This window comes from Paroedura picta, chromosome 7 (genome assembly GCF_049243985.1).
Source record: "Paroedura picta isolate Pp20150507F chromosome 7, Ppicta_v3.0, whole genome shotgun sequence".
NCBI lineage: Eukaryota > Metazoa > Chordata > Lepidosauria > Squamata > Gekkonidae > Paroedura > Paroedura picta.
The window spans coordinates 95298409-95310579 of record NC_135375.1 but is presented as its reverse complement, the minus strand read 5'-3'; the positions used below and the strand labels follow the sequence as shown (position 1 = coordinate 95310579).

The 12171-nt window shown below is 45.7% G+C and overlaps 1 protein-coding gene across 1 annotated transcript; it reads right to left on the bottom strand.

Moving 5' to 3' along the window:
* Positions 1-6462: 6462 nt before the first annotated feature.
* ATP5ME (ATP synthase membrane subunit e) lies at positions 6463-12171 on the bottom strand. The gene is made up of 4 exons (XM_077345468.1): positions 12000-12171; positions 9728-9782; positions 9422-9520; positions 6463-7099 (listed from the first exon to the last, which is right to left on the bottom strand). The coding sequence occupies exons 1-4, from the start codon at positions 12033-12035 to the stop codon at positions 7074-7076; spliced, it is 216 nt and encodes a 71-aa protein (XP_077201583.1). The 5' UTR covers positions 12036-12171; the 3' UTR covers positions 6463-7073.

Sequence of the window (12171 nt, the reverse complement as noted above, 5' to 3'; positions counted from 1 at the left end):
AGCATTCACACAAACTGCTTGTTCCTGGAACCCTTTGGGGTAAAAGCGAGCTGTTAGGGAGAGCATGTGACTTTTAAGAATTGCACAGCCAAACATAAACCATCCCAAGACAGCTGTTTCCACTGAAGCAATAGAAAGCGATGGGAAATGGAATACCTGGTGGTAAAGGTCCCAAACAGAGTTTGGAGCTGCCAATCTTTTTGGGGTGGTGGTGGTACTGGGGTTATTTCACAATTTAGCTGGCGTCCAGTGCCATCACTGAGGGTTAGGGGTAGTCAAACTGCGGCCCTCCAGATGTCCATGGACTACATTTCCCATGAGCCCCTGCCAGCATTCGCTGGCAGGGGCTCATGGGAATTTTAGTCCATGGACATCTGGAGGGCCGCAGTTTGACTACCCTTGAGTTAGGCAAAGGATTCCCAGGGCTTCCCTTTTAATGTGTATGCAAGCAAGAAGACAGACAGATGGCTGGCCACCATTATCTCCCGCATGATAACCTGCCTTTGGAAAATAACACACCAAATCATTACTCTAGGGTTTAGTGGCCATAAATAGCCTCCAGAGAAAGAGCAGGCCTTGGCAAATATACTTTAATTGGCCATAAAAATAACTCAGTTCACCTGATCCCAGTGTAAACTTCAGTGCCCTCTTTTATATCTTCATTCCTGAGAAAGAATGCCACCTTATTCCTGGCAAAAAGTACTGTGCTTTTAAGAATTGCACAGCAGTCCCTGCATCTCAGTGTGGAGGAGAGCTCTGCCAGTTGAACTTTTGCCTGCCATGAAGCTGTTAAAGATATCTGGACTAGGAGGGACCAGGCAGCTGTAGATAAATACTGGAAACTTCAACACTTGGTGTAGTGGTTAAGAGCAGTAGCTTCTAATCTGGAGAGCCGGGTTTGATTCCCCACTCTTCCACATGCAGCTAGCTAGGCGACCGTGGGCCAATCACAGTCATGATAGAGCTGTTCTCACAGAGCAGTTCTGTCAGAACTCTCAGACCCACCTACCTCACAGGGTGTCTGTTGCAGGGAGAGGAAGGGGAGGTGCTTGTAAGCCACATTGAGACTCGTTCAGGTAGTGAAAAGCGGACTATAAAACAACTCTTCTTTCCTCTGACAAAATGTAAATAGGTGTTATTGGTTCATGAGGGGAGGAATCCAAGCACTATAATCTTTTTAACTAGGACCAACTGAAATGTCACAAAATATTTAATGCAGAGTAATGGGGGGTGGTTCTAATATATGCATTCTATGTAAACTGCCCTGAGCTGCAAGAAAGGGCAGCAAATGAATGAATGAATAAAAGAAAACAAAAGAGATAGATATTACACTGCTGATGTCTTTAGATTCCACTCAGACTGTTTGGCCTTGGGATGACCAACTTTAAAAACAGCTCTACTGTTCCTTAAGCAACTTAATTTATAAACCTGGTCTTGGCGAGGAAGACTGTCATTTCTTCAAAAAGCTGAACATCAAAGAAATGCTTAAGGTGCCAGAAAAAAAATCAGCCCATTTTTTCCTTATCAGTCAATAGCAGCAGGTTGTTTCTACACAGGGAAGACACCCCCCCCCCACTTTCCTCTCATTGCTGCCACGAATACCTTTGTGTGCACAAGCCAGTGTGGTGTCGTGGTCATGGTTTAGAACGCTGGTCTCTAATCTGGCGAGCCAGGTTTGATTCCCCACTCCTCCACGCGCAGCCTTGGATTTGTCACAGTCCTGGTAGTGCTGTTTTGACTGAGCAGTCCTGTTTGGTCTCTCTCAGCCTCACCTACTTCACAGGGTGTCTTTTATGGGGAAATGAAAGGAAGGCAATTGGAAGCCACTTGGAGATTCCTTCAAATCTAAAAACCAACTCTCCTTCTGAATCACATATAGAAGCCAAAACGGCTACAACTTAAAGTGGGGGAAAAGGCACAGAGCAAGAACTTCACCCTGAAGTAGCCTGCATTTGCCTCTTTTACAGAAAAATTTCTGGTGCCCCTTGGCCATGAGGGGGGAAGACCAGATTTGGATGCAGCAGAAACCAGTTCTGCAGGGCCGGCAAGATGAGGCTTATGGTCAAGGCCCAAGGAACATCCACCCGAAAGCCAGCTTGGTGTAGCGACTTAGAGCAGGAGCTTCTAATTTGGAAAGCCGGGTTCCCCCACATGCAGCCAGCTGTGTGTCCTTCAGTCAGTCACAGCCCTGAAAGTGCTGTTCTGACTGAGCAGAAATATCAGGGCTCTTTCTCAGCTTTGCCTCTCTCACAGGGTGTCTGTTGTGGGGAGAGGAAAGGGGAAGCTAAGCCGCTTTGAGACTCCTGGTAGAGAAAAGCGGCATATAAGGACAAACTCTTCTTTCAAATGCTGGTCTCACCACTGGGAGGAGAACTAGAAGATCAGTTCCTGGCTGACAACCCCTGTCTGGGAATTTTGGTGGTGGGGGTATGAGGAGAATTGTATTGCTTTTAAATTTTAACTTCATATATTTTTTGCTGTTGTTACCCACCCTGAGCAGTATGCTCAGAGCCTAAAGTCCTCATGTTGAAATAGATAAATTACGGCATAAGCAGTGTGTGCGCGCTCCCATGTGTGTGTGTGTGTGTACACAGTTTGTGCACAGTTGCACTGTTTGCATTGTTTACACTGTTTGCACTGTTACAACTATCAGTTATCAGTATTATTGTTACGGTTATTTATATGTTATGAATTGTTTCCTGTATTGTTTATACGTTTTATGTAAACCGCCCTGAGCCTCCGGGGAGGGCGGTATATAAATATAATAAATAAATAAATATCAAACAATGGGAAGCTGGCACATGCATTGGGATGTGAGCATGATGTGGGCGGTGGAGAAGAATAGCTGAAGAAGTCTCGTGTGGGGGCTAATCACCAAGGTGTGGCTGCAGAGAGACAGCAGAGCTTGCTGTCACTCTGGAGTTAAGCACAACTAATTGTTTCTGTGCTCCACCTAAAATTTTCTTGCCCTGCCACGCTTCAAGTTCACCAGAAAAAAAAAAAAACCCTCAATTCACACTGTGCCATTTTGTGTGAGGTAAGAGTGCCCTCTGTAGGAAGAAGAGTTGGTTTTTATACCCTGCTTTTCTTTACCAGGAGTCTCAAAGTGGCTTACAATCGCCTTCCCTTCCTCTCCCCACAACAGGCACCCTGTGAGGTAGGTGGGGCTGAGAGAGCTGCTCTGTGAGAACAGCACTATCAGGGCAGTGACAAGCCCAAAGTCACCCAGCTGGCTTCATGTGGAAGAGCAGAGAATTAAGCATACTCCTCCATTGTGCTGCTCTGATGTGCATTTCTGTGATCAGGACCTGACTTGGATAGCCCAGGATAGCCAGATCTGATCTTGGAAGGTAAGCAGTGTATGTGGTTAGTCCTTGGATGGCCATCAAGAACAGGCAGGCAATAGCAAAATGCCTCTGCTCATCTCTTGCGTTGAAAACCCAACAAGGGGGTGACCATAAGTTGGCTTCCGACAGCCCTTTCCCTCTTACTTGATCAGGGTAGAACTGGAAAGATTTTTGTTGTATGTGGAGGCCCCAGCTTGGAGGGGCGGGAAGGAGGGGGTTGAACCTTTCCTCCTTTGCATGATTTTTGCCCATCAACCTCCATTGTGTGGCATGAAAGAAAAAGACCTGGTGGAGGAAGTATTTTTCTTTTTTTGGTGGTGGTGGGGGGGGTGTTGCATTATAGTTGGAACATTTTCAGTTTGACTCTGTAAGCCACTTGAAGTACTCATAATGCTGTAGATCTTGGGAATAATTTATGGCCCAATCCAGGCATTAGGATAATCTGCACAAAAAGTGGGGCTCAGTTAGATGAAAACAGGCTCATCTTTATGACAAAATCCTTGGCTCCCACTCATTATATATATTATTAATAAAAAAAATAATAGTTTATTTTCCATACTGCCCCTCCCCATATGGGCTCGTGGCAGCTCACAAATAAAATTGCATACCTGAGGGACTGCGTCTCTGAATATGTCCCCCGGAGAGCTCTCCGTTCAGCTAATTCCAACCGGCTGGTGATCCCTGGCCCCAGAGAGGTGTCCTGGCCCCAGCCTGGTGGAAGGAGTTGCTGCTGGAGATGGAAGCCGTCATGGAGCTCCCAAAGTTCCAGGGGAGCCGTAAGATGGCGCTCGTCCCCCAGGTGTTTGGTTAAGGTCAGGGGCCACCATCACCAGTCCCCACCTCTGTGGAAACCAAGAAATCCTTCCCTCCTGTCTCAGACTCCCCCCCACTTATTTCGACAAGCCATCAGTGGTTCTGTGAGGCAGGTGATCTCTACATGGTTCTCAGAGGTATTTGTATCAGCAACACAGCATCCACATTGTGATTCCCCCCACCTTTCTTTGCCTCAACTACCCTGGTTCTTTCCCCCCCCCCCAGCTGAAAAATAAAATCATAATGGACATGCTGCTATAGCATGCTATATGGCTAGATCAATAAATCATCAAACAATCTAGACTATCCCTGTGGTGGCAAGCAGGTGTCATGAGCCATGTTCTCTGCATTGTTTAGTTCTCCAGGATGTGATATTACTCATGAGCCCCCTCCCACCCCAGCAGCCCGGAATTCCTATGTCTCTACTTCAAAGCTTCCTAGTTTGGCCTGCTTGTTTATGACTCCTATTCCTCTCCTCCCCATCCCTCCATATCTGGTTGCCTTAGAAGCAGCCTTGATCACAGAGCAGAGCGAAAACAACATCTGCCTGGCCTGAGGCAGCCATTCTGGTTTTCGCACCTCCTGGATCAAAGGTCACCTCCTGTGTGAACCCCCTTTTCCCACCAGAATCCTGTTTGGTCCTTTCCCACCTCATCCCTATATAAGGTGTTGCCTCCCTTTGTTATATGTCTGTCAAAATTCCTGTGTGTAAGTGATGTCTGAGCTTGCTGCGATTCTCCTATAAAGACCTTTTCTACTTGAATCCTCCTCGGAGTCTAGTAACTATGTTCATTGGCCGAGTCCACAGCCACTGACCTGCTTGGTTCATGACAGCAGGGGAATAAACTGTGGACAGCCCATGAAAAAAATTGAATTCACAGATTACTTCGAATTCTAGCAAACTTACCTGTTACCAGATACCAATTCTTATGTTTTACATAAATTGGCACTTTTTGCTCCGGCTGCCAGGAAGATTTGGTGAATTGGGTGGGCAGGTGGTTGTGAATTTCCTAAATTCTGCAGGCGGTTGGACTAGATTACTCTGGAGATCCCTTCCAACTCTGATTCTGAGTATTTTCAAGAGAGCCCCCATCTTGATACATCGATTCTATGTATCTTTTTGTCGTACTTTGTTTTATCCTCACTGTTTTTATGTATTAACTGGAGAAATATGGTTCTATTTTTGTATTTTATTGTTTTATGTATGTTATAATGTAAACCGCCCTGAGCCTCCGGGGAGGGCGGTATAGAAGTATGATAAATAAATAAATAAAATAAATAATAAAGGCCTTTGTCCATGTACAATAAATACTACTTCTATGGAGCCAATGTTATTTTAGAAGTGTCACTTCCATACACGTGTATTGAACAAGGGCAGAAGGCGATCTATATGAATCCACTGAAGACTGTTTGGTCAGAACACATATGGTCAGGGTCTAGGTCTATATTAGGTCTGATAACGAAGAGTGGGGCCAGTGTGTGGGAGAAGGAGAGAGGGTATCAGGGAACGTATAGCTGATACAGGGACAGAAAGATGTAGGTCAGTGGGTGGAAGCAAAGGAAAAGGGAAAGACACGGGGTAGGGAGACAAAAAAGATGAGGAAAGCTAAAAAAGGTAGGCCAGTGTGTGAGCAAGAAGGAAAGAGGTCAAAGGGAAGGGAGACTGAAAGGGATGTTAGTGGGGAGAAAAAAAAGAAAGAGAGGATGCCAAGAAAGAAAATGCTACCAGTTGTCACTGCTAGCTTCGCTTTCTGCCCTTCACTGCTCTTCATCGCTAGAACTTTAATGTCACTCAACCCATCCTCCAAAAATGGCTAAAGATTCTTCTCTTGGCTCAAGCTTTGTCTGTGCAATTTGCTTCCTGTATCCCTTCCACTCCCCATCCACCATCTCTCTTCTTGACTGTGAGCATTTGGATAGAGACCAATTATACATGTTGCACCCATGCAGCAATGTTCAAGTTAACCAATAATTGTGATCTGAGAAGATGGGACTCCAGGGCAGATATTCCATTGACTTCTTGGCTGGTCTGTATTCAATACAGATACCTATGATAAGGTGAATAAACTGGAGAATCAAAAAGACCTGGCACTCATCCACTGGAAATGTGACAAGAATTAAATGTGAGGAAACTTGGTACGGTTTTGAAAGCTTTTGCTTATGTAGCATTTAAGACATTCAGCAGTTCTTTTCTCATTTATACGAATAATCCTTGAATTTTCTGCTTATCACCCACCATCTCAGGATACCATATTCTACAACCCAGCCTCTCGCTTCACAGACTGAAAGCAGATCCAGAGAATGTCTGCATTATAGAGTTTTATTGCAAACTTGAACAAAAGTTTGTTTTCCTTGTGCTGCAGACATTAATAAATGTCACAATGCCACTTAATTGAGTTACGAATGGCTACGCAGGCTAGTGCCAACCTCATTACCCCAGTGTTCCCACCCCATGTGCTAGGGTTATTTACATATTTATGAATGAACACAAGGCAATTCCTTCTGTTCTCTAAATGCCAGTTTCTAGGGCCATTGGTTACAATGCAACATACTCTGAATGTTCAGAACTCTGAATACATGTTACAGCCAATCAATGAGAGAAGGATCAATTTCCAGCAACACTACAAGGAAACAAAACATCCATCACTAGATCCTGCTCCGATTCTGTATTAATATCGCCACACTGCGCCACTGAATGATTTTTTAAGTGAGTGGCATCTATATTCCTGCAGCTGTTAGACAAACATTTAGGAGGCAGTCTAATGTGGCATACATTTTTAATTTGTACTTTACAAACAACGAAACCTGAAAATCCTAGTTAACAAAATGTTTATTGACGCGGTCCATAGCAGAGTCGAGATTATTTACTTCTGAGGTTCTGGACAATGCAGCTGAAGTCGACAACGGCTGGTTTCATTTCAGTATTGTGTCTTCACTCGCTGAAAAGGAAAGAATAAGGCAACTGAGTTCACCAGCAAGGGATTCAAATATGCGCCAAGCATATGGCCTAAACAGATCTGTACCAAATGCACTGCTGGCAGCCGCTGCTACAATTCAGTAACTGATCCTGGCAGAACTGCAGCTACATCAAGCTGTTTAATTCTTCTCCAGAGATTGGGAAGATATTGAAGTGGGAGTATCCCACATGCTTATGATTGGGCACATCACACACGCCCCCCCCCCCCAACAAAAGCTGTAATCACACTTCATTCTTAATCTGAAAAAAGGCTTTCAGGGCACCAGAACTACCCACAATCAATTGATCGGTATTTTATTTGTATCCCACCGTATCCCTGTTGGCTCAGGGTGGTTGACAACATTTTAAAAACAATGCGTGGTAAGTAATAAAACCATCGATCCTTCATAAAAACCACCTCCTGTTAGGTGTATCGCTAAGGAGACTGATCTGAGTTTGGAGGGGTTCCTGCCAGTGGATGTTTCAAGTAGGGAGGCCAGCATTTTGTGAAGTTCTTCCTTGATCTCAGCCACAGGGCTGACAGAACAGCACAGCAGGCTTGTGTGCTTCGATGCACTTCGGTGGCCATTCAAGCCGGAGGCAGCCAGGGCCATAGGCAGGGGAGGGGCAGTGTGTGACTCGCTGCCCACACACCGGTGCAGAGCTCTGTGCCTGCGTGCGTATGCTGACTGACACGCCACTGCTGCACCCCCCCCCCACATCGCTGGCCACTTTGGTCATGAATGGCCACTGAAATGGCCAAAGGGCACAAGCCTACAGCACAGTAAACTGGCCCTCTGGAATTGCTTAAGGTCCTGGAGGGCCCTGATCTCTTTAGGTGGAGCGTTCCATCAGGCTAAGGATAGGGAGGAACAAGCCCTGTTCAAGGCCTGTTTTATCTCTTTGGGGCCGGGGACTCTAAGCAGACTTGGACTGCTTCTTTTTAATTTTTTTGGGAGGGTATAGGAGAGGAGGCGGTCCCAAAGATAAACATGACCCAGACCATTTCTATCCCGCAAGGCTGTTGTGTAGATGGCGCCCCCCCCCAGCCAAGTTGCTTGCCCTGCTATGACCCCTGTGAAAGGGTCGTTTGATCCCCAAAAGGGTCCCGACCCCCAGGTTGAGAACCACTGGTTTAGGGCATTGAAGCTAAGAGTCAAAACCCTCAGAGTAGCCCTCCTCCCTGTGCTTCTTCTTGATTTGCAGATTGGGGGGAATCCTCCTTGCAACAAGACAGCAGAGATGTCAGCCTCTGGCCAGCACGTATGAAAAGATTCCCACCTTGCCCTTCCCCACCTCTGAAGATGCCAGCCACAGTTCCTGGTGAAACGTCAGGGACTAGAACTACCAGGCCATGGCCATGCTGCCCAGAAAACCCACGACCACCAGTTTTCTCCGGCCATGAAAACCTTTGACAATTCATTAGTTCCCTTTGTTTTAGCCAGTGAATAATGCAAGCTTGGTGAAGCGATCTTTCCTGCCATTCCTCAAAAAGCAAAGCATGAGAACTGGCCATTTCCAGTAACTCGTAATTTCTAATAGCTACCATTTATTGACTCTAGTTAGCCAGCTGGGAACTTCTACTAGCCTACAGAGCAAGAATCTTCCCAAAGTTGTCTCATTCGAATGCAGATATTTTAAGAATTTGGCTGTTAAAAAATGGACTTCATCTTGTCACATCAAGCTAGCATGCCACATGTAGGCGAGATAGTGCCCACTATTGGGCTTTTACCGAAGCGGGGGGGGAGAAGCAATTATTCCCCTTAGCTAGCAAAGCTAAACCAAGATGAACACAAAAAAAGGGGGAAGGTTAATCAGGCTAACACAGTAGTACACCTACACTCTTCGTTCTTAAGTGTCATGCTCCTCTTATAGGTTTTCTTCTAGAGAAATAAAACACAACCCTATTTTGAAGGCAGAGCCATCAGTCCAACAGTCAGCAACACCCCTCTTTTGGCAACTACCAATGGATCAAGAAATCAAGTGAGTTCTGCAATTCAAAATTCCAAACAGTTTCCATCTTTAGATTGTTTTCAATTACTTGCTGCTGGCTCTGTACAGCAGTTACAGTGCAGTGCAGGCACGATTCAGTTTCCCTCAAGTAATTCATGCCTAAGACTTCACATGCATGTTGTTGAATTCACAATTTCAACCCAACATTAATCCAGATCCCGATTGCCAGTTTTTCGGGATGCACAAATGTCCATGAAGAGTGAACTCCAGTGTGAGTACAGGGACAACGTGCTTGAAGAAAACAGGCATGATGTTTAAAAAAAAAAAAAAAGGATACGTCTAAGAAAAATACCTTCTGCCAGGGCTTTTGCAATGCGTGCCAATTCTTCTTGTTTCTTCTTCTCTTCCTCTTCTATTCTCCTTTCCTCCGCAGCAATAGGCTTCAAGTAGTCTGTCATTAAAGGAATCTATTTCATTGTATGCACAAATGTTTGGTCAATGGAAAGCTTCCCCCCTGAAGCATGATCCTATGCAGAGTTATTCTGGCCTAAGCTCATGGAAATCAGGGGCGCAGACTGGAATTCTACATAGGATTGTCTACCCTACATAGTTCACTTTGAAGAAGCTGTTTGCGTTAGACTGGTCCTTAGCCACTTACCATATCTTTTCTTTCCATAGATCATTCCGATGAACAATGCCGAGTACCTGGTGAACTGAAAAACAAAGTGCAGGTATATGAAACTGCTACCTAACCAAGCCCTGTTTCCCAGGCTTTAAGGGGTATAGTTTTTAAAGGCAGGCCTTGTAATCTAACAAGCTGCAGCTTCAAGGTTTCTTAGATGGAAAAACCAAACTTGGCAGGCCAGTTGTAATTATCTTGCCCAGACTTCAAACAGAAATATCATTCCATTTATGAGTTTAGAATCCGTACCCCACAACACTGAATCCCTACTAGGAAGTTATCCCAAAGACATAATGCCTAGGCCACAGCCACTGAGTTGAAGACCTGCTGTTCTGCAGGGTCAATACCCAGATCTTATACCTCTGCGTCACAAGAGACTGAATTCCCCATTTGCTTGGTTTCATAAGCAGAAAAAAAGGGTCATCATTGTTCACACTATTTTTCACTAACAGAGCAACTGAATTCAACTAAACCAGGGGAGGTAAATGAGCTTTATAAACCACCCCAAACTGCCTAGTCAATCCACAGAAAATTACCTCTAATAACACTAGTATAATCAAATTCAATCAATGTATTGCATCTGATGTTACATTTAAACCCACATGTCAACATCTGTCTGCATTTGCTGGCTAGAGGAAAAAATTGCACCGGAACACCTTTCAAATATCACCCACATTGAACACGTTATAGGGCATCTACCATTGGATGCAAGCTTTTGTTTGAATTACTAGCAGCTTAACAAGCTCATATCTAGACCACATACATGTTTTACAAATTATCAGCTCCACTAGTTTTTCTTCAGAGAAATTAACATATTAATGTGCTTTCATAACAGTCTCCTGTGCAAAAGGTTAACAATAAGGGCAGCGTGGGGAAATACACATTCCGCAGGCACAGACGATCCTGTGAACTCTTTGCTAGTTCCCAAGGCTTGGAAAACATCTAAACCGGTATAAAGATGGAAAACAAACCCTTGTATGTACATCATAACTGTAATAAATATGTAAATATATAATAAAACTAAATTTGGCAGCAAATTTATGACAGCATATGCTTCCACGAGCCCACCTCATCAAATGCATACAGTATGACTTTTGGTTTTGAAGAGCTGGTGTGTTGTAGTGGATCGTGTCAAACTGGTATCTGGAAAACCCAGGTTCAAATCCCCATTCTGCCCTGGAAACTCACTGGGTGACCACGGGCCAGACATATTCTCTCAGCCTCACCTACCTCACATGGTTGTTGTGAGGATAAAATGGACAAGAGAATTATGTGAGTTGCTTTAGGTCCCCACTGGGGTGAAAAGCAGGACATAAATTAATTAATTACATAAACTGATTAGCAGGGAGATTAGGCCCACAGCTGCAACCAACAGGGCAAAAGAAAGAACATTATTCTAGAAGAAAACTACAAAGTCAAATTCTGCAGGATGAGGCGAGTTCCATGTTCTATCTCATTGACTATTAGATGTCTCGTTGAGAGACAGAGTGGTGTGGTGGTTAGAGTATAGTTGCCAACCTCTAGGTAGTGGCTGGAGATGTCCCACTATTACAGCTGATCTCCAGGTGACAGAGCTCAGTTCACCAGCATGGTGTCGTGGTTAAGAGCAGCAGCCTCTATTCTGGAGGACCAGATTTGATCCCCTACTCCTCCACATGCTGGGTGACTCAGATTCCGAGTTCTCTCAGTACTGTGCTCACATAGCAGTTCTCTTAGAGCTCCCTTCTACCTCACAGAATGTCTGTTGTGGGGAGAAGATGGGAAAGATATTACCATAAGCTGCTTTGAGACGCCTTTAGATAATGAAAAGCGGGGTACAAACAAAACAGCTCTTCTTCCTCTTTCTGAATGCCCTGACTCACCCTGCCTTCCATCTCAGACTATAAGCAGCATAAATCAAATTACACTGCAGCGCACGGGTCGAAACAGATCCAGACCAAAGGAAAAAGGAGCTGACCCCCTCCCCCCAACCGAAGCCATTTGGAGAGCTACCTCGACCCCCCCCCCCCCCCCCGTGAAAACCGAACCATGTATTTTAGGGAGAGCGCGGGGCGGAGCCAGGAAGCAGCAGCCGTGCCTAGGGAGCCGCCCCCAGCCCCGAAAGGCAGCCCAGCAGCCAGCCAGCCCTCCGCGTCTCTTTGACCTCCTCCACGGTCACCTCCCCCTAAAGGGACAGAGCCCGGCCAGGCTGCTCAAGGGCAACCCAAGGTCGCGGGGAATAAGGAGACCAGGCGGGCGCTCCCCTCACCTTGATCAACGGGGAGACCTCCACCGGGGGGATCATCCTGCCTGCCTGCCTCGACCTCCCTCCTGCACACGGAAACGGATGTGACGCAAAACAAGCGGAAGGCGGGGCTGCCCGCAGAGGCTTGTGGGAGCGGCGGCGCAGAACGAAAGCTTTGTGACGGGCGGCTGTAGAG

What these genes read in the sequence shown, in the direction of transcription:
- ATP5ME (XM_077345468.1), bottom strand. Translation starts at nt 12,035, where the DNA reads ATGATCCCCCCGGTGGAGGTCTCCCCGTTGATCAAG. An exon ending in CTATGGAAAGAAAAGATATG is followed by an intron (nt 9,521 to 9,727) that starts GTAAGTGGCTAA and finishes CTTTAATGACAG; the next exon opens with ACTACTTGAAGCCTATTGCT. An exon ending in TGCAAAAGCCCTGGCAGAAG is followed by an intron (nt 7,100 to 9,421) that starts GTATTTTTCTTA and finishes TTTCCTTTTCAG; the next exon opens with CGAGTGAAGACACAATACTG.